The sequence below is a fragment of the Prionailurus viverrinus genome, chromosome D2 (genome assembly GCF_022837055.1).
Source record: "Prionailurus viverrinus isolate Anna chromosome D2, UM_Priviv_1.0, whole genome shotgun sequence".
In the NCBI taxonomy this organism is placed as follows: Eukaryota; Metazoa; Chordata; class Mammalia; order Carnivora; family Felidae; genus Prionailurus; species Prionailurus viverrinus.
In genome coordinates this window covers 72,524,081-72,552,079 of record NC_062571.1, presented here as the reverse complement: position 1 = coordinate 72,552,079, position 27,999 = coordinate 72,524,081, and the positions used below count along the sequence as shown (strand labels likewise).

The 27,999-nt window shown below is 40.5% G+C and overlaps 1 protein-coding gene across 3 annotated transcripts in view; it reads right to left on the bottom strand.

The window, feature by feature from the left end:
- The window catches only part of ATRNL1 (attractin like 1), a 778,070-nt gene extending 773,877 nt beyond the window's left edge, over nucleotides 1-4,193 (bottom strand). For all 3 annotated transcript variants that reach the window (XR_007145488.1, XR_007145489.1, XM_047826276.1), the window contains exon 1: nucleotides 3,818-4,193. Coding sequence is in view for 1 of the 3 variants with exons in the window: in XM_047826276.1 (XP_047682232.1) it covers nucleotides 3,818-4,128 (311 nt within the window). In the remaining 2 variants the exon portion in view is untranslated. The remainder of the gene's footprint in view (nucleotides 1-3,817) is intronic.
- Between the last annotated feature and the right edge of the window lie 23,806 nt (nucleotides 4,194-27,999).

Genomic DNA, 27,999 nt, shown 5'->3' with positions numbered 1-27,999 from the left:
AGTATTGGGTGCACCTTCAGTGTTACTGACAGTTTCTCTACTATTAATAAAAAAGATTCCAAATATGTGTTTAAAAGTAAAGAAAACATATTTACATAATTAACCCTGCCCCTTTCTGTTCATAACAGCAAAGAAATTCTTAACAGTATATCTTCATTTTGCTGTCACCAGAAATAGAATACTTCTATTATAAATATGAGAATTTCAGTATCCACATTTGACTAACCTAAGAGTTTTAAAAAAAATCTATGTACAGTGGCCACCTGGGTGGCTCAGTCAGTTAAGCATCCAAATCTTGACTTTGACTCAGGTAATGATCTCACAATTCGTGAGATTGAGCCCCATGTCGGGCTCTGCACTGACAGCACAGAGCCTGCTTGGGATTCTCTCTCTCTCTCTCTCTCTCTCTCTCTCTCTCTCTCTCTTTCTCTCTCTCTCTCCCTCTCTCCCTCTCTCTCTCTCTCTGTCCCTTCCCCTCGCTCACTCTGTCTCCCTCCCTTTCCTAAAAGAAATAAAAATTTTCTATAAATATGTACACATTAAAGATTTAATAGATTTTAGGAAAATACCCAATAAATGTGTTTTAATAAATTTACATTTAGAAATTGTTCTTAATATAATGAAATATTTTCCAATCTCAGAGCATTAATTTAGGTTTTATATAGAAATTAGAAGTCATAGGCCCCTAAGTCACATTAACAAGAAAATGTCCAAGTCTGATCACAAAATATAAATTTATATAAATATAAATCTCAACTATTCTACAGAAATAATTCCAAAGAACTGGTTTCTAAAAGAGAATGCCATTCATTTTGGTAAAGTTTGCAACAAATTGTTTTCTGAACTAATGTTCTACTAAGCTACTCAAGTAACTATTACTCAAATTAGCATATATCATATCCTTATGTTTCAAATTGGCACTGTCCTGATTCTCAGTCCTAAACATTTCAGCCTAGCTTTAGTCAAAGATCAGTATTCATTTCATTATACCTCTGTGAGAAATCGTTTGTAATTCCATGTGTTTTATTCTATTCAAATGGAAACAGATAAAAGACTACAATCAATGCTTAAAGAACTAAAGTAGCACTTTTGATACATTTGCTTCTGCACTCCACCCCCTCCCCCAACGTTAATCTTTCATTCTAAAGAACCATTTGAGGAATACTCTCTCAGTAAAATCCCTACAGTAGGAAAGAAAAAAAAAAAAAAAAACCTAAGTTATCATGAAACCAGCCAATTAATTTTGACACCTGCTTACCAAGATTGATCATTTGTGATATGTTTTCTAGGTTGCTATCCTTCAGTTTTGTAAAAGATTTTCAAGATAATTAATGAAGTGAGAATTTCCAGTTAAAGTCTTTCCCACTACATTATTACTTCAAATGCTGAATAAAATAAGCCACCAAACTTCAAACAAACGTTTCTTAGCTTAGCATATACTCTACCAGGAAGAATTCCCGTCTTCTAAATTGATTCTTCCCTTTAACATTAACTACCAAGTTTTACCCCTAAGAGTATACATAAAACACAGAGTAGTGCCAGTTGTATTTATCTAATTAATAGCTTGTATTCCACAGAGAAATGAAAAAGTACTTACCAATACAGTACAATGAATCATATAACGACTTCCAAAGAATTTATTTATATTCAATGATTAGTTCAGGGTTTGTTAATTAACTGTATTAAAGAAACTATTCCTTACTCACTAACATATTATGTTTATGAACATCATCTCCCCATGTTATTTAAGCTGGTTTAACTTGATCTGTGACCTTGCCTACTAACTGGGACAACATCTGCTAGCAAGGTTACAGGCTACGGACCTAGCTGATTAACAAGTTCCACTACTATAAAATGTATATAGAAGCTTCTCAGCACTACAGCAATCTTTGTCCTCTTTAGATAAATGGAACAAATCCACCTACACAAAGGCCAAAATCCCTAAATCACATATGAATCAAGCAATCTTCCTATCTATTAATAGAAAGATGTAAAAAATTGATGCAGCTTTTTTCATTTTTGGCTGCCAGTTTATATGTTCAAGATTCTTGGTTGATAAAAAGGCTGGCTGAAATTGTCATAGCCCAAGTTTAAAAACACTTAAGTTAAAAAAAAAAAAAAAAACGCTATGAACAAGCACAATTCAGTAAGACATCTTTCCTTATCTTGAAACACTTTTTAAAACTTTTAATTAGCACCTCGAGAGTGGGCGAGGTTCTTTTCCCGAGGTTTGTGTCCCCAAAGGCGTACCAAACAAAACTATACTATTATACTAATTTGTGAAAGAAGTGAGAAAACATTTCAACCTATTGCCACAAATGAACGTCATAAAGCTTCATTTTGAGATTTCACTTCCAAAAGCCTGCTGTAAATTTAAATAGGATCTACCTAAAATTAAAGTGTCCTTTAAAAAAAAATAGTTTCACAAGAGCTTTAACTAGCAACTGTTAAAAAAAAACTAGCACTGTTTTAACTAGCAACAGTTAAAAAAAAAAAGGAAAATATGCTATATTTAAAACTCCCAGGACATTTTCCTAATAAAATAAAATAAAACAAAACTCCTAGGACATTTTCCTATAACACATTAATAAGGTGGACAATATTCCTAGCTCTGCCTTACAGACGGAGACATTTCACTTAGATTTTGCTATCATCCTGACAATATCAGTAATCTACCCAGTGTTATTTCAGAGCCACAAAACAGCCAGCAAACTTCACAGTAACCATCTAAGAAGTTGCCTTACTTAATGATTGTTACCTGCAGATTGTCAGGTGGCTACCCTAAAGGCCTCAAGTATCTTGCTACTCCCCCGCACTCACCCATTTCTTTCCCTATCAGGCAGGAACGTAAAATTTATCCACCAACAGGGGGAATGTGTCTTTACTATTGTAACGCAAACTCCTTAGGGCCTTGAGCTTCAGGAAAAAAGACGATGATGCTCTCACACGGCAGCTGATAGTGAAACAAACAGTTGGAAAAATCCATAACCTTCCCTATATTAAAGAGTCCAGATATTTCACCATTTTATGTAACCCAAAGTCACTCTTGTATTCTCAATTAAACCTGTCCTAGCAAATTCAACATAATATATTGGCTATAAGTAAACATTCTAGAGTTAAACTAGCTGATTGGGAATCATAATTCGGCCCTTACCACTGTGCAATCCTGGGCAAATTACTTAAACCCGTTGCCTCCAGTTATCTCTGTGAATCCGGCATAATAATTCTAGCAACTCACAGAGTTGTTGTGAGGAACAAACGAGATAATCCACGTCAGGCGCTTAACAGTGTTTGGCACAGAGTAACCGCATCATAAACTATTACTAAATAAACTAAAATGTTATCAACGGCTACCTCTAGAGAGAGCAGTAGGATGGGAGTAGAGGGACGTACTGGTAGACCATAACTTTTAACCTTTACATTTCTGCATTGATTGATTGTTTTGCATCGTCCAAGTATTTCAGGAGTCACTTGCACATTTTTCCATTAAAAACTAGTGACCTAACAAAATGGTGTTTGACACCATAACTGAGTACGGAAATGCTGATGAGCAGGGGACCAGAAGTCGCTGCGGACATCTGGACCACGGAGAGAGCTTCGAGTGCCCAGAGGTCGGGGCTCCGCGCGGAGCCCAGCGCCCCGGGGGCTCCAGGGCTGCAGAGGGAGGCGAGGACCCCGCTCGCGGCGCGCGCCGCGGGTGGCGCCCAGCCGGGGGACCCGAGGCCGCCTGAGAACACGGGGAGGGGGGCGAAGGATGGGAGGGGGCACGACCGGTGCGGGGCAGGGCTGAGATGCGGAGTCCGGCGAAGGCACTTACTTGAACCTGCCCTGGCAGTGCTGGCACTGGTCCCCCACCCAGCCCGGGTCGCAGAGGCAGGTGGAGTTGACACAGCGGCCCGAGAAGCAGGAGCCGGTCCTCTCGCACGGCTTGGACTGGGACACCTGCGCGTAGAGGGCCAGGTAGAGGAAGCCATAGCACAGCAGCCAGCTGTTCCCGTCCAGCAGCCAGGAGGAGGCGCCACCACCACCGCCGCCGCCGCCGCCGCCGCCGCCCGCCGGCCGAGCCCTCCACAGCCCCGGGGCCGCCGGCTGCGGGGGGCCAATGCGGGCCCGGCCCCCCGGCTCCATCTTCCCCGGGGCCCCTGCCCGGCGGGGCTGCGCTCGCGGGCGCGGACAGCGATGCTCCAGGAGGGGCAATCCGGCCGGAGAAAACCGCGCCGCCGCCGCCGCCGCCGCTTCTCCTCCTCCCCCTCACCGGCGCCTGCCCCAGTCCCGCTCCCCGGTCAGGAGGGACAGATCCCAGTCGCTGTCGCCTCCGTTCGGCTCCCTCCAGTCGCACTGGAGCATCGCCTCTCGGTCTCCTGACCTTGTCCTCGGCGAGCCAAGCCCACTGCCGCGGCGCCCCGGGCCGGGCCGGAGGCGGAGAGCGGGCGGCGCGGGCGGCGAGGAGCGCTCCGGAGGGGACCTGCGGGAGGGGGAGGGGACCCCGCGCGCGGCCCCGCCTCGCCCGCGGCTCGCGCCAACTGCCTGGGCTCCAGCCCCGCGCGCCCGGTAGGGCGGGGGCCCGCGGGAGCCCCGAGGTGGGCGCGCCCAACGCGGGAGGGGGATCCGGGCAGCGGGGCTCAGCGCCGCACCGCCGGGCCGGCGGCCGGCGGCCCCCCAGCAGCCATCTTCTCCCCCCGTGCCGTCAGCCGGCCACCGGGGCTGCGGCTGGAGCCCGCGGTGTGTTGGACAGCCCGCCCCCGCTCGCGCGTGCCCACGCTTCCCCCCCCCCCCCCACGGACCCAGAGCCGTGGTCTCGCCCCGCCCTGACAGGGACCGGGGACTCCCCCGCGCGCGCCCACCCGGCGCGGCCCGCGAGCTGCGGGGAGACTGGCCCCCCAGGTGCGGCCCGCGTGCCCGCGGTGCCCTTCCCCTCCGTGCACTGGGGGGACGGGGGGGGGGGGGGGACCCGGCCCCACGCGCGCCACGCGCGCCCTGAGCCCCAGGAACGAAAAAGCAGCTCGGCCGGCTTCGCAGCTTCAGCAAAAAGAAGCCCTTCCCGTCGGCCGGCTACAGCTGCAAAAGTGCAGCGCTCTTCCCCCCGCGTTTCCCCTTCCTCCGCCCCATCCTCCTGCCTATTTCTTCTTTTTTTCTTAGAAAAACTCCCAACAACACACAAAGAGCTGAGCATGTGCAGCAGGCAGAAGGCTTAAAGGCACCGCAGTCCCACGCGCTGTGGGGTCCGCAGGAACTGGGAGGGGCGGGGGCTAGGGGCCGGCGAGGGTCGCGGAGCCGCTGCCGCGGAGGGACTTCTCAGAGGGGGAGCCATTTCTTCCACGGACACGGTGACTCCCCCGCCCCCAACAAAGAGCGGCGAGGCTCTGAGCTCCGGGCGCGCCACCCCTGCCCCGTGCTGCCTCGGAACCCCAGGTATCTCCTTTTCTGCTTGTCAGTGTTTCCTCCTCCATCTGGGACAATACTGTGCCTTGAAAAATGTTGCAACATCGGGGCTTCCCTCCCCCCCACCCCCTTCAGAAGGGAAGAGATGATGCCCAGAAAAGAGCCGTTTTCCTCTCTCAGCGACCGTCTTTCCTCGTTTAGGTGACTTTCCAAGATTTGATAGCATATGCTGAAATTTTTGCTTTGTACTTTCGTGCCTTCTCTAAACAGCCTATTTCAAACCCTTGAGAAAGGAAGCCGAACCCAAAATTGCAGCCATGTATATTCGAGTTACAAGCAATGAAAAGGGATCCCCACCAACGAAGAGTAGACAGTATGAAAAAGAATTTGCAATCTACCAAAGGCATTTCTGACAGCAAAAGGAGAAAAAGTTTTAGTTTGGAACCACACAGTCATATTGTTAAAATTCAACTCATGTTTATTTCGGGCGTAATGTACCCACATCATCTCTTTTAATCTTATATCCCCACTGCGCAGAGGAAATCCTCCATTAACCCCATTTTGCGGATGAGGATAGAGAGTGACTCAGAAAGGTTGAAAGATTTGTCAATGGCAGGTTGGGGGTAAGTAATGAATGGAGCTTTAAATGCAAGGCCTCTGATTTCCATCAGTCCTGTGTCTTTTTTCCACTAGTTACCGGGCTATTTCTATTAGCAAATGCTTTGTTCTACTTTGGTGAATAAAATGCAAGTGTTGGCTTGGTTTACAAATGCCTCAGCAGTGACTTAAGAAGGGAAAACGAAGGTCCAGAAAAAAGGTGACTCTCTTAAAGGAAAAAAGGAAAACCATGACTTTCATTAATGCTACAGACAAATCACAATTCCCCCATAATATCAGTACTAGAAATGTCATCCTCAAACCTGAAAACGAGGACAGCCCCTTCTTCCTTTCACATCGTTTCTATATCAGGATGCTCCTTAGAGACTACTTGAAATGAAGGCAGAAGGGGGTAGAACATTCTGGAAAAAAAAAAAATTGAAAGGAGGATATCGTCTGGATCACACCTTTTAAATTCCATGACTGTAAAATCCAGAACTCTTTCTAGTAGTGGCCATACATGAACAATCTCTGCTGCCTTCTCCATTCTTCTCTCATGCCAGCCAAAGTTTAAAGGGAGCCACGTCTTTCTCACAGCTAATGTAGAGTAGCTTTCAGAAATGTGGAAGGTGGCCAAGTTTTTAAAACAGTCAGTGAGTGCGAAGGTAATTGAAAAGGTACACTGGAGAGCCCCTTTAACAAGAGACATCACTGCTCAGCCACATACTGACTGTGGCCTATATTCGAGCAAAGGATTTGCCCATTAAAAATATGTATCTTTTAATCTTGTAACCACTGTAATCATCTCAGTACCTCAGGTTAACACTGAAGAACCTTCAGCCCCACAGGCTTCCTCTCAACTTTGCCTTTAGAATCAAGCTGAATATACTAAATCTATATAAAATTACTGTCACAAGGATCTCACAGGATCACCACTTGCCCTATATCCTTTTTTTTTTTTCCTTTCATGCTGTTTTTGTCAACATTTACTGAGTAACTACTATGAATTTAAGGAAGAGAAAACAAAGATGAATAAACCATGAGGTCTACCCCTGGACAAGCTTATCTGTTATCTGTTAGGCTCAGTAGATTAGGAGTTCCTTATACAGGGGAGGGTCACATATTTTACAAATAACAGACACAGAATACTTAAATGATTTACAACAGTCACACAAAAAGTCAGTGATAAAGCTTGCCTAGAATCTAGACTAATGTTTCAGTGTCTTCTGTGATCAAGAAATTTTAAAATTCCAACATGATGTTACATCTTTTTTCTAAAAGGGTAGAGTCAGCATCCTAGTAGTGCTATCCGACACTATAATAATTCATGGTATTGGTAATAGCAGTCATAAATCCAGCAGAAAGGTGAAAATTTCCTACAAAGAGGTAGTGGAGGGAAAATCAGTTTTACTGAAGTAGGATGAAACTGTTAAGATTGGAATTATCTATTACAATTTCTCCAAGGGAAAAGATAAGAAAAATATATTTGTTTTCTCCACAATTAACCTTATACCAGGACCTTTAGATATTTGGGGAATGTGTGTCATTTCCATTCATACTATTTAACAATAGTACCATAAGGTGATGGGCAAAAAGCTAAGACTTCACACTGCTAAACTGAAAGAAATTCAAACGATTTTTTAAGAACAAGAGAAATGACAGTTCCACTGATCTTTTGATTGCGACTCAAAAAGTGAAAGATCCTATTTGGACTAATGAACCAAAGCAGCCCCTTCTCGGTTGCTTGACGAAAGAATGATCTCTATTGTTCACCGTTTGGCCCCTACGAGGCTTCTGAAGGCAGCCAAGATAATGAGAGCTACATCAAGATAGCCTAGCCTCAAGAGGCAGAAGTGCATTTGCTCAAAGGGACCCTTAATGTCATTGGAACAGTATTTTTAAGACACTGATAGAGCATGCGTGGTCTGTGGCCCTAGACAGTAAAGGAAAAATCAATTTCAGGTACTCACTAAAAAAGTATTGATGGTATTAAAAATATCTGCGTGACTATGTGCCACAAACCCACCCTCATCCCCACCAAAATCTAACACTCGGCTTTTTTTCTTGGATTCTGTCAGTTTCTTTTGCTGTCACACTTGCAAACACACACATACACTCTGATCCTGCCAATTTTTTCTACTTAACACATTTCAAGCATATTGTTATAAGTAAATCCAAGGAAATAATTCCAAAGAATCTAAATTGACAATGCTGGGCTGATACATTTTTTTAACTAGGAAATAAAATGAACATACTCCAAATTTCATCCTAAATATTCAGACTTATTGCCCCCAAAAAAGTTTAATGCCAGTAGTCAGTTGCACAAATTTGCCTTTCATGAAATTTAATTCAATAAAAATATGGGCTAGGACTTCCTGTTAAACATAGTAGACTAAGTATGTGGATTTATCTCTGCTCCAAACTCTACCAACTTGACAAGAAAAAAAGTTTTTTAAAGAATTTTAAAGGTATAAACTCAATAACAGAGAAAATGAGAGAAGAACCAATTAGTTGACATGTCGATGCATTTGGAAATGTCATGCATTGGAAAGAGGAAAGGGAATGGAGAAGTGACAACTATAACATTTATACTTACTGAGATAAATAACAAAAATAAAATAAAAATAAAAATAAGCCTGGAGAGCCCAGGACTCATAGACAAGAAGTACTATGGAAGGTCGAGGTGGGGCTCAAGGATGAAAATACGGAGAATAGTTGAGGACAATATAAGGACCCATGGTCCCCTTCCTCACCCCAAGCTGCCAAAGACATTCCCAGACCCAACCCTGACAGGAAGTTAAATCTCTTAAGAAAGTGAATCTCAGAGGATCCAGACTTAGAGCACAAGCCATAATGGAAGGAGAGAGTGAGGTACACAGATGAAAATGGAGAGATTAGGTGAAATCTGTACAATGAATAGTGGATTTCCCTACCACCTTTTCCTACTTGTTCCCAGAACAACCCCCAGGCAGAAATTTGAATAACCCCCAGGCAGAAAATTGAAAGATATTTATCTGCAGAAATTGAATAGTCCTAGAGAAAATATACTTTAATTTGGGATCTCTAAACCAAATGGTCCCCAGCCAATGAAGAGTCAATTTTTTATGGCTCTCTTTTAAATACAGACAGTAAGAATTCATTAGACATAAAAGATAGAAACCAAAACAAACAGAAAAGGAAATTAAAGGAATACAGTCAAATTATAAGGGAAGATTTATGCAATCATAAAATCAGAACTGGATCCTCTTTAATAAGCAAAAGGACATTCCAGAACAAAAAATTCAAAAAAATTAAAATGCAATAAAAATCTTGGAAAATAAAGTCTAGGAAATCTCCTAGAAATTAGAATAAAAAGACAAAGTTTCTCTTCTTATCAAGGAGGAAAAAACTAAGGGAAAAGGGGATTCATTAATGATTATGCTCAACAGACACTATCTTTAATTAGGAATTTATAATACTGTACATTTATTAATGTGATAGTACATTAATGCACAACTCTGTGGAAGATAAAATTGTTTTTTTTTAATGTTTATTTATTTTTGAAGGAGAGAGAGACAGAGTGTGAATGGGGGAGGGGCAGAGAGAGAGGGAGACACAGAACCTGAAGCAGGCTCCAGGCTCTGAGCTGTCAGCACAGAACCTGACACGGGGCTCAAACTCACAAACCATGAGATCATGACCTGAGCCAAAGTTGGATGCTTAACCACTGAGCCACCCAGGCGCCCCAAAGATAAAATTTGTTTGTATCCACTACTTCAACATAAGATTTCCCAGAACTGAACTTAACCTCCATATGAAAAACCCACTGTAGCCTAAAACATTGAATTTAAAAGACTCACAAATGGAAAAAAAAAGGAAAACAAAGGCAAAAAAAGGCAAAGGCAATGGATTGAAAGTAAGAATAGCATTGAAATTCTCAACAGCAAAACTAGATGCTAAAAGTAAGTAGCGATAGAAGGGAAATTACTGTCAACCTAGAATTCTATACCCAGCCAAACTATAGATCAAGTATAAGAACGAAGACATTTTCAGACATGCAAAGCCTTGTAAAATATATCTTGTAGGGTACCCTTCTTTAGAAAACTCCTGGAGAATGGTGTAAAGGGAGAAGAGACTGAACATAAAAGAATTATAAGGAGTCATCCTGGAATGAATGGCAGCTGTGCCCCAAGCCAACAGAGCAACCAGTCCAACCTGGAACAGAGGGCTGGGGAGGGAGGTATCTAGGAAAATAATAGATGTGACTGCTCGGAATTGTTTGAGCTTTTGGAAAAAACACTAGTAATATGTGATGGATCTTGGAGTATTTGGGAGAAAAATGGAATAAGCACACAGAAAACCAAGTAAATGAACAAAATGAAGCAATTGTCAACTAAGGAAAAAAAGGAAACCTGTACAAGATAGTTTATCAGTAAATAATATTTACATAGTCATAAATATATAAACACTATTGATTTGCCAAGAATGTATAATATGTCTATATTAAAAAGGTGGGAGAAGGGTAAAGATGGGTGAGGCTAAATCCTTAATGACTTAATAAGAAATAATTCCATGTCCAAAATTAATAAATCTAGAAATAGTAGTGTAAGTATACTACACTGATGAGTGAACGCTGCTTTGTCTTAGGAAATAAGGAACAGGGGCAAGAGATGAAACATTTTATTAAAAGGCTTTTAGTACTCTTTGAAAATTAAAATTTACTTCTAAAAAAATAATAAGTTAAAATGTGGGTTCATAAAAAAATCTCAAAGATAGCATATGGTCTAAGACAAGAACCTGGGTTTCATTTCTAATTCTGCCTCCTATATACTGATTACTCCTGCATTACCCATTAACCTCTATGCCTCAGTTTCCCCACCTATAACATGGGAAAATCTAAGTACCCATCAGTGTCCATTTCAGAGTGCAGATGAGGGTCTAAAAAGAAACTATGAAAGCACATGATAAATGGCAAAGCACTATACAAATTTTCATATTTAATGTTCATCAAAAATTACTCTTAGAAACAGAATTAATTCTAATTCCATGTGAGAGAAAGGATTATTGAAAGAGATTTAGGCTGCTACAACACACAAATACAAAAACACAAAGAAACAGGCAGAGTATTAGAAAGCCTTATTATTTTGAAGATGGATCTAGTCCATTTTACAAATGAGATGCAGGTATCCAGAAAATTGAAGTGTCTTATCCAAACTCACACAGTGGTAGAGCTGAGTCTAAAACCCTAGCTCTTCTGAAATGCAGTGCATTTTTCTAGTTTTATTTGTCCTATACCCCATAGTTCAGGCTACTAGGAGACATATAGAGGTTAATTTATCATCCATGCTTAGCTCCAGGAAGGTCTTCCAAAGCTCTGTAAAGTGACTTGCCCAACATCACACAAGTTAGTGACAGCAGAAGCAAATCTAACCCAAACAAAGGACAGACAGCCAAAAAATAAACCCTGGACCCAAAACTTGGACCAAATGAAAGTTTACTAGCAGAGCTAAAGGTATACATTGAAAGCTCAGAGTCTGCAATATAAAAATTATCAATTAATATCCGTTAGCTGGCTGAATAAAGTTCCTGCCTGAGTATGGAGAAAAAAGCTAAAAAGGAAATAGGTATAGTTTTTTAAAAAAAAATGCCATTAGACAAGCCAAGCCAGGAGCAAAATTCCTCTTGAAAATGGAAATGTAAGAATTTGATGTACTGAATGGGAGGAGAATGTAAGAAAGAAGAAAACAAAGGAAAGAAAGGCATGGCCCATGACTGAAGGCATGACCACCTGTGTCATGAAGGGATGCCTACGTTTGGAACTCTCCAACCTGTTGCAAGACACCGACTAGGCTCCCTATCCTCCCCTCACTGGGGTATCATTGAAAGGAATGAGGGGATCTAGAAGATAAAAAGATCAGGGACCTTTTCTCTATACCAAGGAAATCATTGGCTGTCACTTTCCTTCATGAGAAGAGAGAACAAAACTCTTTTTAAAATACAGCTCCGTCAATAAAAATGAACAAAAGTCCAATTTGAATCAGGTAACAAAAAAGAAAATATCACACTCTTATTTTCAGAAGTCATGATTTTTCCCCAATAGATAAGTCTACTGTCTCAAGATGACTCTAATATTAGTAATCACTGTACTATGCTGTAGCATGCATCGTACATCCAAACAAACCAACTTTAAATGGGGTCATGTACCCAAAAAAAGTGTCATTGAACATAGAGAGGTACATGTGATTGTGAGTAGCAGAAAGGATTCTTCTAGTTGTGAAAAAATACAGCTGCTATAATCACACTCCTAAGGCATCGCCCACAGATAGATAAACCAGATAGAATTTCTCTAAACCTTTAGTGAAGTTAAGGTTTGTTTCATGTTCCCTCTGTTTGAAGAAAAAGTAAGTCACAGTAAGAAAAACAGGAAGTACTCAAAAAACAAAAGCTCCCAAGCAAAATAAACAATTCATAAGAATAACATACTAGCTTTTTAGAAAGCTGCTTGGGGTCCTGACACAGGAAAATATGTTTATGTTTACAAGGAAAAGAGCATGAAAGAGAATTATGAACCGTCTGATCAGGAGAGATGAGGCCACCAGGATGCAGCTAGGGCTTCCTGAATAGAGCTCAGAGACAAAGAATTGCACAACAGCACACATATAAAAAAAGAAAAGTATCTGACAAATGATAGCCAGGCCCCACAAATCCCGATAACATGACATTCTACTTATTAAAAACATCAGTCTGGGAAGACTCCAGGCACAGTCATTTTGAAAATGTACACAAGTAAATTAAAACCAGCCTTACGATTCTTCTTATTGTAAGTCCCTTTCCCATGTCCCTCTGGGAAGCTGATGTGAAATTTTAAATGAAATGAAAAAAAGTCAACATGAACATCACTGATTTTAAGCAAGACCCCCAAGTTTTCCATTTCTTAAATTAGAATGTAGTCTGAAAGTCTTTCTGCACATGAAGAGGACATATGTTTTTCTAGGAAAGCTGGTTCTTCAGTAAACAGCAAAAATGTTATATCCACAACTAGAAAGCATGTGCAAGAGTTTTGTTTATTAAATTATCTAAACCACTTGATAGCAGACATTTTTTAAAATACTTTATGGCCATGTTCTTTCTCACTGGACACAGTCTTTTTGTTTAGGAAGATAGTACAAGACAGTCCCAGCAGAACAGGACACAGAGCCAGGAGACCCAGTCTCCACAACTAAACAATATATGCCTCACTCACCCTCGGTTCCTTCTTTTGTAAAATAGCAAGAATTGCCCCACCACCACCACAAATGTTGGGGGAAGAATTATAATTCCATATGAGGTAAATGTTAAAGTTATTTTTCAAACTGTGAAGCTCTACTTGATGGTACCTGCTTCTATTCGATGGTACCTGTTCCTGAAAAACACTGCTGTAGGACCAAGTAGGGTCATGTGATGCTCAGGCCAGGTAGGAGCCACAGAGCAAGCTTAGTAATTCCTCTGCACCTTGATGCCCGTTACCAGTTGTCCGGTGGCAACAACTTCACGGCCCATTGCCTTAGGCACGATGAGGTAAGTGACCAATGTGTGGGGTGACCGCAGCAACCACTGGAAGCTCAAGAGAATGAAATACACAGCCCTCACACTCTGAATAAAACTTGGAACTCCAGCTCAGAGGATTTGTCCTTTAACTTAAGGATTTGGGGCCACTTGTTATATTGCAAATGCCTGAGAAGGGCTAACGTTTAATTTGTACCAGTCATTAACACCTTAACATGAATGACTTTGTATCTATTTCCTGAGAATAGTTTTGATAGATAAGGAATATAAGAAAAGCATAAAGATATATCACCTTCGGGGAGCCTGGGTGGCTCAGTTGGTTAAGCATCCAACTTTGGCCCAGGTCATGATCTCACGGTTTGTGGGTTCAGGCCCCATGTCTGGCTCTGGGCTGACAGCTCAGAGCCTGGAGCCTGCTTTGGGTTCTTTGTCTCCCTCTCTCTCTCTCTCTCTCTGCCCCCTCCCCCGCTTGCACTCTGTCTTTCTCTCTCTCTCTCTCTCTTTCAAAAATGAATAACATTACAGGGGCGCCTGGGTGGCTCAGTCGGTTAAGCGTCCGACTTCAACTCAGGTCACGATCTCGTGGTCGGTGAGTTCGAGCCCCGTGTTGGGCTCTGGGCTGATGGCTCAGAGCCTGGAGCCTGCTTCGGATTCTGTGTCTCCCTCTCTCTCTGCCCCTCCCCCGTTCATGCTCTGTCTCTCTCTGTCTCAAAAATAAATAAACATTAAAAAAAATTTTTTAATGAATAACATTATAAAAAAACATCTTTAAATAAATAAATAAAGATACATCACCTCCATTGCCATCCCCATCAACCTCTTCCCCCTAACCAAAGCACACACAGCACACACATAATATGAACATTCTTTGACTACTACCTGGCCTGTTTAAAGGAAAATGAATCTGAGAAGTCCTAACGCTCTTTAATGATTATAGTAGAGTATAATGTCCATGGAGAAAATGTTTATATTTTTCAAAGAAGGCCAACAAGGGAACAAACACAAAGGAATTAAAACTGATGGTGGGATTTTAGAGCAGCTGTAGGATGAAAGATTCGACATGTACCTCAAGTCAATCATGGTGGACAGCTTGCAAGTGGAGATTGGACTACACTGGGATTTTAGCATCTCTGACTATACAATGAATAAATTTAAGGGTAGAATTAGAATGAAAAGTCAGGTCTTCCCTCGGAAACACCCTCCCCAAACTCCCGTCTGGCAGGAATCATGAGCAACAGTCCCGACAATTTTTAATGGCTAAGAGGATGCTGAAGGAAATGTCTATCTCTGAGATTACCCCAAGTCTCTTCTGCATAAAAATTAACATCATTACTGACAGATGCTTGGCTCAACTGATCTTCTTTTAAACATGCAGACTAGTCAAAACGAAATACTTATTAGAGAAAGATTGGAAAGTGTGAAACTGGAAATGATCACTCAAAATAAAAAAAAAATCAACCTCATTAAAAGGGAAAAAAATATGGGTGATTCTGAGCTAGCCAGACACCAAAAATATGTATGAATAAACAGCAAAGCAGCAACATTGTGTTGGTATTGATGCCTTTGAGGGTGCAGTAACTCAAGGGAAACCACCAAAGAAATCAGTGCCAACCCTTTACATGCTCGCAAGGCTTGTAGATGCCCAACAGTCCCAGCGGGTCTACAGTGTTATATCAGGTGGGAACATTTCCTCCGGCTTATGATCAGTGTATGCCCTAAAGCCTCAGGACTTCCTAGTGTTCATTATTTTTATTCTAACTCTGTTGCTGTAACCGCTAACCTCATTCATATGAATGCCTAATCTTTCTGAATCATCTTAAACTATCTGTAGCAATTATCCCATGATTAAGTTTCTAAAGTTAATCGTTAGGTTAAAAAAAAAGACTCATTAGTTTAAATTTTTTCAGCTTTTTCATTTTATCAAGTGTCCTCTCAGTCCTGAATTATTAGAAAATATAAATTAAAACGTTCAATTATCTTTCTCTTTAACCTTTATTATTTTATAGCTCTTATCAGATTTCTGTTATTTTTTCCCCGACTAAAAAGTCATTCACCCCTGGGTTTAGCTTACTACACTGGCTATAATTATTTTAGCTGACTTTGTCTAAATTATTTCTTATCCAGCTCAGTCATTTTTTAGATGAAGAAGATAAATGGAACAGGCCATTCAAAATTAGAATTTGCACTTTGTAAAAAAAAAAAGAACATAAATTTATCACAATATTTTCTACAAACCTTTTTATCCAGGATAGTTTCTTATTATCAGTTGTCACTGCTCTTTAAGCTGTATTCTTTGAACTATTTGCGATGGTGTCTACATATTTTCCAAAGGGTTAGACCTAACTCAATACCTATAAATATATTGTTTAAATTATTTCTTTCTGCGATGCATTAGAATCATAGAATCTCAAGGTAAATTTCTCCCTTTGGTATGTTCATCTATATGGTTAAGTAAAATGTCTAGGTGCTTACACATTTCCATGATTGTGGGTTTTAAATAAACCACTATCCTTTTCCATCCACACTAGATAATTATGAGAGATAAGCCCTTAACTCCTTCCGAGGAAAATTATATCCTCCACTGATAAAGCCTACTTAGGCAGCAATGTTTTGTGCACATGATTCTGCTCTCCTCTGCCACAGATAATTAGCACAGAGGCACATGCCAAGCTGGGGACAGCCAATCCTTAGGCTCACCACAGATATACAAGGTGACTTGGCACAAAAGCTCTAATCAAACAGGGATGAGCTGGGGCATTCAAATTCTCACTTTTGGGAATTTGAATTAGGAAATATAGAAAGAATTAAGCAATCAAGAGCAGGAACTAAAGTTGAAAATTTGAGATTGTGAGATGACTGAAGAGCAAAGGAGCCAAAAAGGTAGAACCCAATTTATGAGAAGGTTGAAATTATGAGGAAGGAAAAAAACCATAAATGGCAACTGTGACAAAGGGAAATGATAAGAATATACGATGAAGAGAAAAAAGGTAGTTTACTTGTGGCATAACAGATTTTTATTCCTTTTCATGGATTTTTAAAACGTCAGAATTTTGCGTGGAAACTCCTGGATGAGCAAATGATGTCTTGAGCTTAGAAAGAATATTTCAAGGGGCACCTGGGTAGCTCAGTCATTAAGCCTCTGACTTCAGCTCAGGTCATGATCTCATGTTTCCTGAGTTCAAGCCCTGCATCAGGCTCTCTGCGGTCAGTGCAGAGCCCGCTTTGGATCCTCTGTCTCCCTCTCTCTCTGCCCCTCCCCCCCTTTCAAAAATAAATAACCATTTAAAAAATTTTTTAAAGAAAGAAAGACTATTTCAAGGATTGCCTGGGTTGCTCAGTCAGTTGAGCATCTGACTCTTGATCCGGTTCAAGATCCCATTGGGCTCTGCATTGATAGCATGGAACCTACTTAGGATTCTCTTTCTCTTCCTCCTTCTCTCTCTCTCTCTCTCTCTCTCTCCCCCCCCCTTTCTCTCTCTCTGCCACTCTCCCCCACTTGCACTCTCTCTCCCTCTCTCTCTCTAAAATAATAAAAAAAGAAAGAATATTTCAATTTTTTGCAATTTGATTTTACACAGGTGAGTATTTAGTCATGCCAGTGTCCTTTTCAATACATTCTACCTAATAGTTCTAATTTTTTATGCCATATAAAAACATGTTTGCCAAAAATGCCTAGTATAAGTAGCATTCTTTAAATGCAACTTAAGTCCATGCATTTTAGGGTATTAATAAACACAGTGTGCTTACCAGTGATTCTTTAATTTTGCTACTTACCTTCAGCTCTTTGCTTCTTGGTCACACCGCTAGTGAGGGGCATTCGATATAATTTAGAAAGAATATTTGAGTATCTAGCTGATTGATAGTCCATTTTGGCCTCAGTATCTAAGATCTCTGCTTCTTTGTCCACACAGAGAACATCGTCCAGCCATGTAGAAGCTGTGTCAGGACTTGCCTAAAGGTAACATTTTAGATCAAATTCAACAAACAAGAATCTTTTTGTTACGTTAAAAATAGAGATAACCGGAACTTTTCCAATAAGTTTTATAAAAATCTCCAGATGTGAACTTCACTTCAGAAGACAGTCTGTTCCTAATTTTAAGGGATTTGATTTGTTTTGCTTGTTTTACCGCAGAAACAAATTTCCCCTGGCAATCAGGGCTGATATTTCCTTAAACTATTTTTTTCTTAATTTTTCCTGTGAAGGGAAAACTATTTTAATTGGCATTTATCACAAGACAGAATAAGAATCATTTCAGTTCTAAAATTTTGGAAGAAACATTTCCCATCTGTTTCAATAACCCAACCGGCTAATTATATTGCCAAGAATAATTTGTCACAAACAGAAAGACCATTCTTTGGAGAAAAAGTCTTACCGTTCTATCTTACATCACATACTGATTGATGAGCAATTTATAGAAAACTTATGATACTAACTGATGGCATGGATTTATATCATGAATTAGATTCCAAAAGGAATCACAGAAGGCTGGTTAATAATTTACATTGCTTTAAAAATGGGATGGAGTCTCTTGGTTAGTTCAAATTATATCAGAGAAGTTGCATATATTAGCCATATCCTGCTTTTAAAGTGTCGTCCTCTGGAATATGAATGGATTAACCTAACAAGGAGAAGGTAGAATGCCAGCAGTATGTCTGCAATACCATCACCTCCATGATTTCAACACTGCAAATGGGCATAGTGTGTGGCCGTGAAGATTGTGGGCTGTATGCTAGATGGCCTATGCTTGAATACCAGCTTGAGCACTAGCTTGCTTGGCAAATTATTGGTGCCTTGATTTGCTCGTCTCTAAGATGGGCATATTAATAATAGTAGTAACTATCTCATCGAGCTGTTGAGAACTAAATTAACTAAAATTTAAAGCTCAATGAATAATAGCTATTAATGTTAACATTATTACTATTACTGTTGGTTACTGTGAGTAGTGTTATTATATCCCTTTGGGTATTAAGAGTTTCCTGGTCTCCGAGATTTCCAAGAAAAGTAAATTCTCCCTGGAAAGAGCCACTCCTTGAGCTTTAATTCTCAGGGTGGTTTGCAGCTCTGACTGCACATTAGAATCACCTGGAAACTTAAGGGGGGTGGGGGGAGTAATGCCCAGGATTCACCAGGAAGAGATTTCAAAGTTAACAGGTCTTGAATACGGCCCATGCATCATTTTTTCAAGTTCCCCAGGAGCTTCCTAATGTACATCCAGGGTTGGGGACAACTGGCTTCTTGACCTTAGCAAGCACACCTAAAGGTGAGCAGGTAGTAAACCTTAGGAAAAAGCAGCCCAGTACCAGAAAGGCAAACAGGAAGGAAGTGCTGAGGACCAGCAGAGCAAGAGCAAAGAGCAGTTGAAGAGAGAGGCCCTCTCAGTGTTGCCCAGGAGAAGCCATGCTAAAGGGCTTGCCTCTTAGAGCTCATCCTAGCCTAGCAATTTCTTGAGGTGACCCTAAGGTTAGCCTTAACAACCAAATCTCCTGCTGACCTCTACCCCTCCCTCTGCCTCCAACTGCACACCTGACTTTCACCTTTTGGTGCCCCCACCTAAAAATTATCAGAACAATTTGTAAATCCCAACAAGGAGCCCCATTTATTTAGTGATAACTTGTACCTCAGACAGATGGAGTGTAGTTGCTCCGATGAATGGTTTCAGCTCAAGGGACTCTTAACCACTAAATAGATGTTTATTTTTTTTTTAATTTTTTTTAATCTTTAATTTTGAGAGAGAGAGAAAGAGAAAGTGTGAGTGGGGGAGAGACAGAGAGAGAGGGAGACACAGCATCTGAAGCAGGCTCCAGGCTCTGAGCTGTCAGCGCAGAGCCTGACATGGGGCTTGAACTCACAAACTGTGAGATCATGACCTGAGCCAAAGTCTGATGCTTAACCGACTGAGCCACCCAGGCACCCCTAGATGTGTTTATTCTTTTGAAAGAATGAGAGGCTCCAAACCTTGGGGATGAGCTAGGTTGTTGTTGTCCTTCTTGTTTTGTAATAGCCTCAAAAGCTTACTTACTCACTTTACTCTGAACCTAAAAGAGACCAGGAGGGGAGGACGATAAGCATAATACCCACATTCAAGGAGTCAGAGAAATGGGCCAGGCAGAAGGAGTAGGGAAAAAGTCTCACATTTCTGATGCCTCATAAAATCCTGAAATTCTGAGGGGTCTTACCCTTTAATTTCTGCCTTCACGTTCATTACAGAAACATTGCACATGTTCCTTAGAGAAAATTTCAAAACACAGAAAAAGTGCAAAAAATGATTCCTGATACTCTTTTCTTTCCTTTAAGTTCTGCATGTAAAGAGTGAAAGTCCACCCTCCTCCCTCTCTCCAAAGACAAACTCTTACCCAAAATGTTTTATATTTATGTGCTTCCTGAACACGACTTAGCATTATCTTACGTTTCCGTGACTGTCCTCAGCACTTTATGGGAATTCTCTCATGTAATCCCTACAATATACCTCAGAGGTAGATACTCTTAGTATCTCCCTCCCCCTACCTACATTTTAGAGATGAGAAAACCAAGCTTCAGAGAATTTGCACAAATTCACCTCTCATTTATTGACTCAAGAACTATTTGAGTCCCTACTCAGTGCCAAGCTTTATACCTAGGAATAGGGGATATAGCAGTGAACCAGCCAGACATACCCATAATGCACCTTTTATCTCCTCTGCTGGTGACATCCAAGTGTAAACCACCATCCTCTCTCTCCTGCATTGTTGTAATAGCTTCTTACAGTCTTCCTACTTGTACCTTTGCTCCTCTGCAGTGTATTCTAAACACAGTGATTATGTCATTCCCCCACTCAAACACCTTTGGGGACTGTCCATGTCACTCAGAATAAAAACTGAAGCCCTTACCATAGTCAGTGAGACTCTAAGTGATCAGTGCCTCCCGTCACCTCTTCTGCCACCTGTTCCCTGTGTGGTCTGCTCTACTTACCTTGCTCCTTTCTCAGGGCTTCCAGGGCCTTTGCACTCCCAGTTCCCTCAGCTCCAGGCTTACCCTTACCCTGCACACCCACATGGCTTACTTCCACACCCCCTTAAAGACTTGGCTCAAATACCACCTATTCAATGGAACCTTCAATGATCAACATATTTATAACTTAAATACCTGCTCCACCCCATGCTTCTCCATTTTGTTTTTCCTTTATATGTACACCATATAATTTTATTTTGCTTCTTTTTTCTCTTTCAAGAGAAGTTTTATGAAAGTGGGCATTTTTTTTTTCCTGTTTCCAGTATTGCTGTATGTAGAAAGGCTATTCTGCTCTTTGTAACATTTATTTATTTAACACACACTTAGTGTTTAATACGGACCAGGCACTGTTCTAACAAAGCCAATTCATTAATATTCTTCTACAAATATTGGTTCATTGAATAATCACAATGATTCTCTATAAGGTAGGCATTATTAGGATCTCTTTTATTTCCCCTTGTATGATTCTTTTTTTAAACGTGTGTGTGTTTGTTTGTTTTAGAGAGAGAGAGAGCACATGTGAGCAGGGGAGAGGGGAAGAGGGAAAGAGAGAGAGAGAGACAATTTTTTGAGAGAGAGAACAGAGAGAGAGAGAGCAAGGGAGGGGCAGAGAGAGAGGAAGAGAGAATTCCAAGCAGGCTCTGTACTGTCTGGGCAGAGCCTGATGCAGGATTCAAACTCACAAACTGTGAGATCATGATCTGAGCTGAAACCAAAGTCAGATGCTCAACTGACTGAGCCACCCAGGCGCCCCTAAGTGTTTATTTAAATTCCAGTTAGTTAGCATATAGTGTAATATTAGTTTCAGGTATACAATTTAGCAATTCAACACTTACATACAACACCCAGGGCTCATCACAACAAGTGCTCTGTCTAATGCCCATCACCTATTTAATCCATAGCCTGATCCACTTCCCCTCTGGTCACTATCAGTTTGTTCTCTATAGCTAAGAGTCAGTTTCTTGGTTTTCCTTGCTGTCTTTTCCGTTTGCTCATTTGTTTTATTTTTTAGATTCCACATATAAGTGAAATCACATTGTATTTGTTTTTCTCTGACTAAATTCACTTAGCATAATACTCTAATACTCTAGATCTATCCACACCTCATTGCAAATGGCAAGATTTTATTCTTTTTTATGGCTGAGTAATATGCATTGTGTGTGTGTGTGTGTGTGTGTGTATAAACATCTTCTTTATCCATTCATCAGTTGATGGACATTGAGCTCTTTCCATAATTTGGTTATTGCTGGCAATGCTGCTATAAACATAGGGGTGTATGTATCCCTTTGAATTAGTATTTTTGTATTTATTGGGTAAATATCTAGTAATGCAATTGGTGGGTCATAGAATAGTTCTATTTTTAACTTTTTGAGGAACCTCCATACCGTTTTCCAGAGTGGCTGTCCCAGTTTGCATTCCGACCAACAGTGCAAGAGAGTTCCCCTTTCTCCATATCCTTGACCACATCTGTTGTTTCTTGAGTTGTTAGCCATTCTGAAAGGTATGAGGTGACATCTCGTTGTGGTTTTGATTTGTATTTCCCTGATGATGAGTGATGTTGAGCATCTTCTCATGTGTCTGTTGACCATCAGAATGTCTTCTTTGGAAAAATGTCTATTCATGTCTTCTGCCCATTTTTTAACTGGACTATATGCTTTTAGAGTGTTGAGTTCTGTAAGTTCTTTATCTATTTTGGATATTAACCCTTTATCAGATATGTCATTTGCAAATATCTTCTCCCATTCTGCACATCGCCTTTTAGTTTTGTTGATTGTTTCCTTCACTGTGCAGAAGCATTTTATTTTGAAGACAGCCCAGTAGATTATTTAAACTATCTCTATTTTAAAGATGAGGAATCAGTGGCTCAGAAAGTTTACTTTAACTTGCTTAAGGTCACACAGAGAGAAGAGCCAGGATGAGGATTTGAATCCATGTGGTCTGGTGTCAGGGTCCATGCCGTTACCCACTCTACCGTGCTGCCTCATCTTCAGACCCTCTCTAGAGCACACCAATTGTCATTGATGACATTGAGACACGGACGATTTCCCTCATTGCTACAGTGACTCTGTTCTCTGAATTCAAAATATGAATTTACAACTCCCTCTGTTAAACCTAAAGGATAATTAATGAGCAAATGAAAATACATATAACACCTTAACTTTTTCTGAAGAGTGCATTAAATGAAATACAGATTATTTTTTTATATTTGCAGGTAAGGTTACAGGGTGGATGGGATTTCCTCTTTCACCAACAACTCTCATTTCTGAAGCAAAGTAAACTTAGGTTCATAACTTTAAGTGTTTATGCTTTATGTCCAATGTAAAAAGTACAGCATTAGGCTTCAGCAGTTGCCTTCGCAATGAAGTTGGAAGCAGTGTTCAGTGATATGGGGCAGGAACGGAAGATTACACTTCATGCCCAAGAACTGAATGAAGCACTTCAGTGATGATATAGACTGTTCCAAGAGCTTTCTATTTAAGCAACATGGCACTGTTCAGGAGATACATACTGGATCATATTTCACTTCCTGTAATATTTTGAGATAAGCCAAGGCTAATGAGCATATAAATAAGGTTTAGGTCCATCAGCTGTGAAATCTTCCTTTGTTGCTACCAGATACTTTTCTTTTTAATAGAGAACTTTCAGTTGCTGATTGTGATAAAAAATACATTTAAGAAATATACAATAAATTGGCAGTACAAGACAAATTGATATACTGCTTTTCTTCCGAAGTTTCATTTGTTATAGAAGCTATATTAACATATATAAAAGGAAAGTGTTAAAATTTTTTTTAAAAAATCACCCATCACCAAGTAATATTCCATTATATATATATGTATGTATGTATATATATATATATACACACACACATTATATATAATATTTTCGTTATCCATTCATCAGTCAGTAGACACTTGGGCTCTTTGTCTAATTTGGCTATTGATAATACTGCTATAAACATTGGGGTCATGTGCCCCTTTGAATCACATTTTGTATCCTTTACTTGACAATCAAAAAGAATTAAATCTTACCATTTGCAACAACATATATGGAACTAGAAGGTATTATGCTGACTAGGTCAAAGAAAAACAAATATCATATGATTTCACTCATATTTGGGATTTAAGAAACAAAACAGATGAACATAGGTGAAGGGAGGGAAAGACAAGATAAAAATAGAGAAGGAGGCAAACCATAAAAGACTCTTAAGTACAGAGAACAAACTGAGGGTTGCTGGAGGGGTGTTGAGTGGGGGAATGGGCTAAATGGGTGATGGGCTTTAAGGAGGGCACTTGTTGGGATGAGCATTGGGTGTTATATGTAATTGATGAATCACTAAATTCAACTCCTGAACTCATTATTATACTACACGTTAACTAACTTGGATTTACATAAAATTTTTAAAAAACCATCCATAACCATACTATCAAAGCATAATGGTTCTTCTCGTTTTAATCTATTTCTGTCTAGTCTTTGTATAGGCTCACTCTTTAAAAAATTTCAACAAATTTTGATTTCAAGGAAAAATTGGATCACTCATTATAGTTCAGTTACGTTACATTCTTTGTAGGAACCCTTTTAAATAGAGAAAACTTGATAGGCTGAAATCACGCATGATGGAACTGGAAGGAGCCTTGGAGATGATGTGGTTCAGCCCTTGCATCTTAGCTGTATTGTGGCTGTATTGTTGGTTTTGACAGTCTTAATAGTTAGTTATAATAGATGCTGCCTAATATTCAACATTAGGAATGTGTGCTAGGTACATCCCATTGCTTCTGTCCTTCCTGGCCATCGTACAAAGGAGAGGGTAGAAATAGTTTGTGTTTGAATCCTGTAATATGGAAACAATGATAGCACTAAGCTCCTAGGGTTATAGAAAGGATTAATTGACGTAGCCTATATAAATCACTCGGCACAGCACCTAGCTATTTTCATCATCCTCACCTATTTTTCACATGAAGAAACCAAGGCTCAGAAAGGTTAAATGACTTGGTCATACGTTTTGTGTGCTTTAGTTTCTCACACAGCTGCCTGAGTAGCACCAAGGATAGTGTTTCATAAGTATGCATACTTCAAAATCACCTACTGTCCATGACAGAAATTCACTCTCCTGGGCCCTTCCCCAAACTGACTCAAGTAGATGCTGGCTGTAGAGAACAGGAACGTGCATTTTAGAAGCTCACTTGGTACTTCTGTGCACTAAATTTTAAAACTACTGATGCTCAACTTTTCAAACTCATCAGGCAAGTTTCTGGGCTCTAACCCAAGTTTCCCAACCTGTGAAATGGGAATAACATTACTCCCCCCCCCAACCTGGTTGGGAGAATTAAAATAGCATATTTTATAGGAGAGTGCTTTGTAAACTGCAAAAGCATGATTGTTTCTCTTCATCTCAGTCAGGCCCTTGCCAAATAAGGAAGAACAATGTCCAACATTTCCAAATTAAGAGCACCGTTACAGATACAGTTTGTGCTTGGCTTAATCAGATAGTCAATGAAATTGTACTCCATTTGTTTTTTTCTCATTATTTAACCTTAGCCCTAAACATATATACACTGTTCTGAAGATTTCATGTCATCCCCTTCCATCCCCCACTGTCATGGTCTTCTCAAACAAAAATTGGAAGTTGCCACAATTGATGTTTAATACTATTCACTCTGTTCTTTCCTTGCCTGCTCTGGTAGGATTACAGTTCCAGTTACAAGAAAGCCTGCAGTTTGCTTTGTGCTCCTTGTTTTATATCCTGAGCTATTAAAGTGTGTCTGACATTTTCTTTTCCAGGTCTGTGATTATGAGTTAAATCAGCACATAATCAAACCAGCCCATTTGGCTAATCTCCCTCTTAATAGAGTAGCTTTTAGGGAAAAGAATATGAGCAGCATGTAAAGGAAAAAGAAAAAGCCCCGAAGCCACGAGAATATAGACTAATGTGTGAGTTGTGGGAAGGACCCAAATCAAGTGGCAATAAGGATGAGCCCCAGTGAGAAAGAGCATGAGTTGTTTCCTTCCTCTCTGTCCCATGGAGCCAGCCTCTCCATGGAAACTCCTCACAAAGAGAATGGAAAGATTTTAGCTAGAAGAATGTGGGGTTTCATCTGCCTGAAAGAAAATGTTCAGGCCATCTAGTCTCAGGATGTCTGCTTTCCCAGATCCATATACTATAATATCAGTGGACATCTGCTGTTTTCTGTTTGACTAGTTTCTACTTTGCTCCATTCCTGTGAGTCTTGGGCAGAGACCAATCCTAGTTCTGAATTTCTTGATGAGAAGACCAGGAGTAGACATGTAACTCAGGTATAGCCAATACAAGTTCTGCCCTGGGATTCTGTTTAAAATTTGAAGCTGGAGGGGAAGAAGCTTTGCGTATTTGGTCACAGAGCTGCAAAGAGGAGGCTTAAGAGATAATGTTGGTTATTATCACTACCATGGAGAGAAAGTTTGTCTGTAGAAAGAGAGAATAAGGTCTCGTAGAATTCAGGCAAATTAGGAGTGAGAGGGTCGACCCTGCTTCCTGGTCTCTGCAGTTCCCCGGTACCCTTCTGAAATTTATCTTATGGCTTAAACTAGTCTAAGTTAGCTTTCTGTTCCTTGCAAACCAAAGAGTTTTCACTAAACGCTACTGTGCCTTGCCCCAGTTCCTTCTTATCTTCTCACACAGCACCTGAATACACAGCATTCCTCATTTCCAGAATCCAAATCTGTAGGGAGTTATCTCTACAAGTTTCTCATCTCAGTGAACCATTCTTTTGGGAAGTAGCACAAAAATGCTAGTAAACTAATTCCCTTGAGATAGTTCATGACTAATCCTGGCTTAATGTGCTACTTTTCCCACATTATCAAGCATCTTAATGCTATTACTACTACTGCTAATAATTACAACAACAATAACTACTATCCATTGTGTTGGGTACTGTGCTAAGCACATATGTGTGTTAACTCATTTAATACTTACAACAACTCTAAATATTGATTTTATAGGTAAGGAAACTGGAATGTTGAAAGGGCAGTGGGAAAGGAAAAGGAGGAGACTCTTAACAACAACAAAAAATAATAATCCCCAATAGTATCATGTCAGTAACTATAGTTAGGGATTATCTGCCTACCCATCCTTAAACCTATGTGACCACCCAATATTCTGTAGCATAACCAGTCAGGGGTACAGAAGAGGCAGAGCTGGGCAAGGAGCCCCATATTTTATTTTTATTTAGAGACCTAATGCCTAAGAGAGGCCAGAGTTCAGCATTTACTGGACAGAAAAAAAAGGGTATGTACTATCTGTTCAAAACAAGCAAGGAACAGGCTGGAAGCCAAGGAACCCTGGCCAGAAGAGACCAGAGCAAGAGAATATTCATCATAAACTATCATCCACACAGTGAACACATGGTTGAATAATTCCCCAGAGGAAAGGGATCAATGACATTGGGAATGTGGTTCAGAAAGTTAAGCCAGTGTTTTCTAGCCAAGACCCTTACAAGATCGAACCTTGCCAAGCTTAGGAGCAGGACAAGCTCTACCCAAAAGTTTCTTTTACCCCATTCCTCCCTTCCTCCTCTCACACTCTCTCCCTCCCTTCCTCCTTCCCTCCCTCTCTCTTTTCCTTTCCGTCCTTTGTGAGACAGAAAGGCAGCTTGTCTTTCCTTTCTTTAATAGACATTTAGTGAGCCTCTACCCATATTACAAGATTCCTGCCTTTGGGGAAATTATAATTCACAGGAAAACCAGACAAGAAAACTAGCAGTAACAAAAGAACATGGAACGTGTGGTGATATAGTAGAAAGAACATAGATTTAGCTCAGAATTAGGACTCTGCCTCCCACTGTAGGTATGATCTTGGGCCAGTTATTTCACTGTATGTGCCTGCATTTCCACATCTGTGAAATGAGAATAAGAATCATATTTATTTAGGGACACCTGGTGGCTCAGTTGGTTAAGCCTCCAGCTCTTGGTTTCAGCTCAGGTCATGATCTCACAGCCCAGGAGTTTGAGCCCTGCACCAGGCACCACGCTGACAGTGCAGAGGCTGCTTGGGACCTTGCTCTCCCTCTCTCTCTGCCCCTTCTCTGCTTGCTCCGTCTCTCAAAATAAATAAACTTAAAAATTTTTTAAATAATAACATCTATTTAATGTGGTCGTTGGGGTGATTAAATGAGTTATATAGTCCATGTAAAACACTTGGCATGGTATCTGGCAAATACCAAATATTCAGTATATGTTTCTGCTACTTCTTTGCAAATGTTTGTCTTGAAAACTCGAGCTGATGAGGCAACCTCCCCTTGTTTCTGATTCCATTCAACAAGCATTATTAACAGCCTACTCAGAATACAGCATCTTGGTAGGCAATTTAGGAAATGAAAAAAATAAAGAATATAAGACCCAGTCCCTGTCATCAAGCAATTTGTAAACTAGCAAAATAACAAATAGACGCATAGGAAACTGTATATTTAAATGTCAACATGTGTGATTCAAACAATAAATATCCCTAGAGAACTAGAGTGGTCAGGAAATGT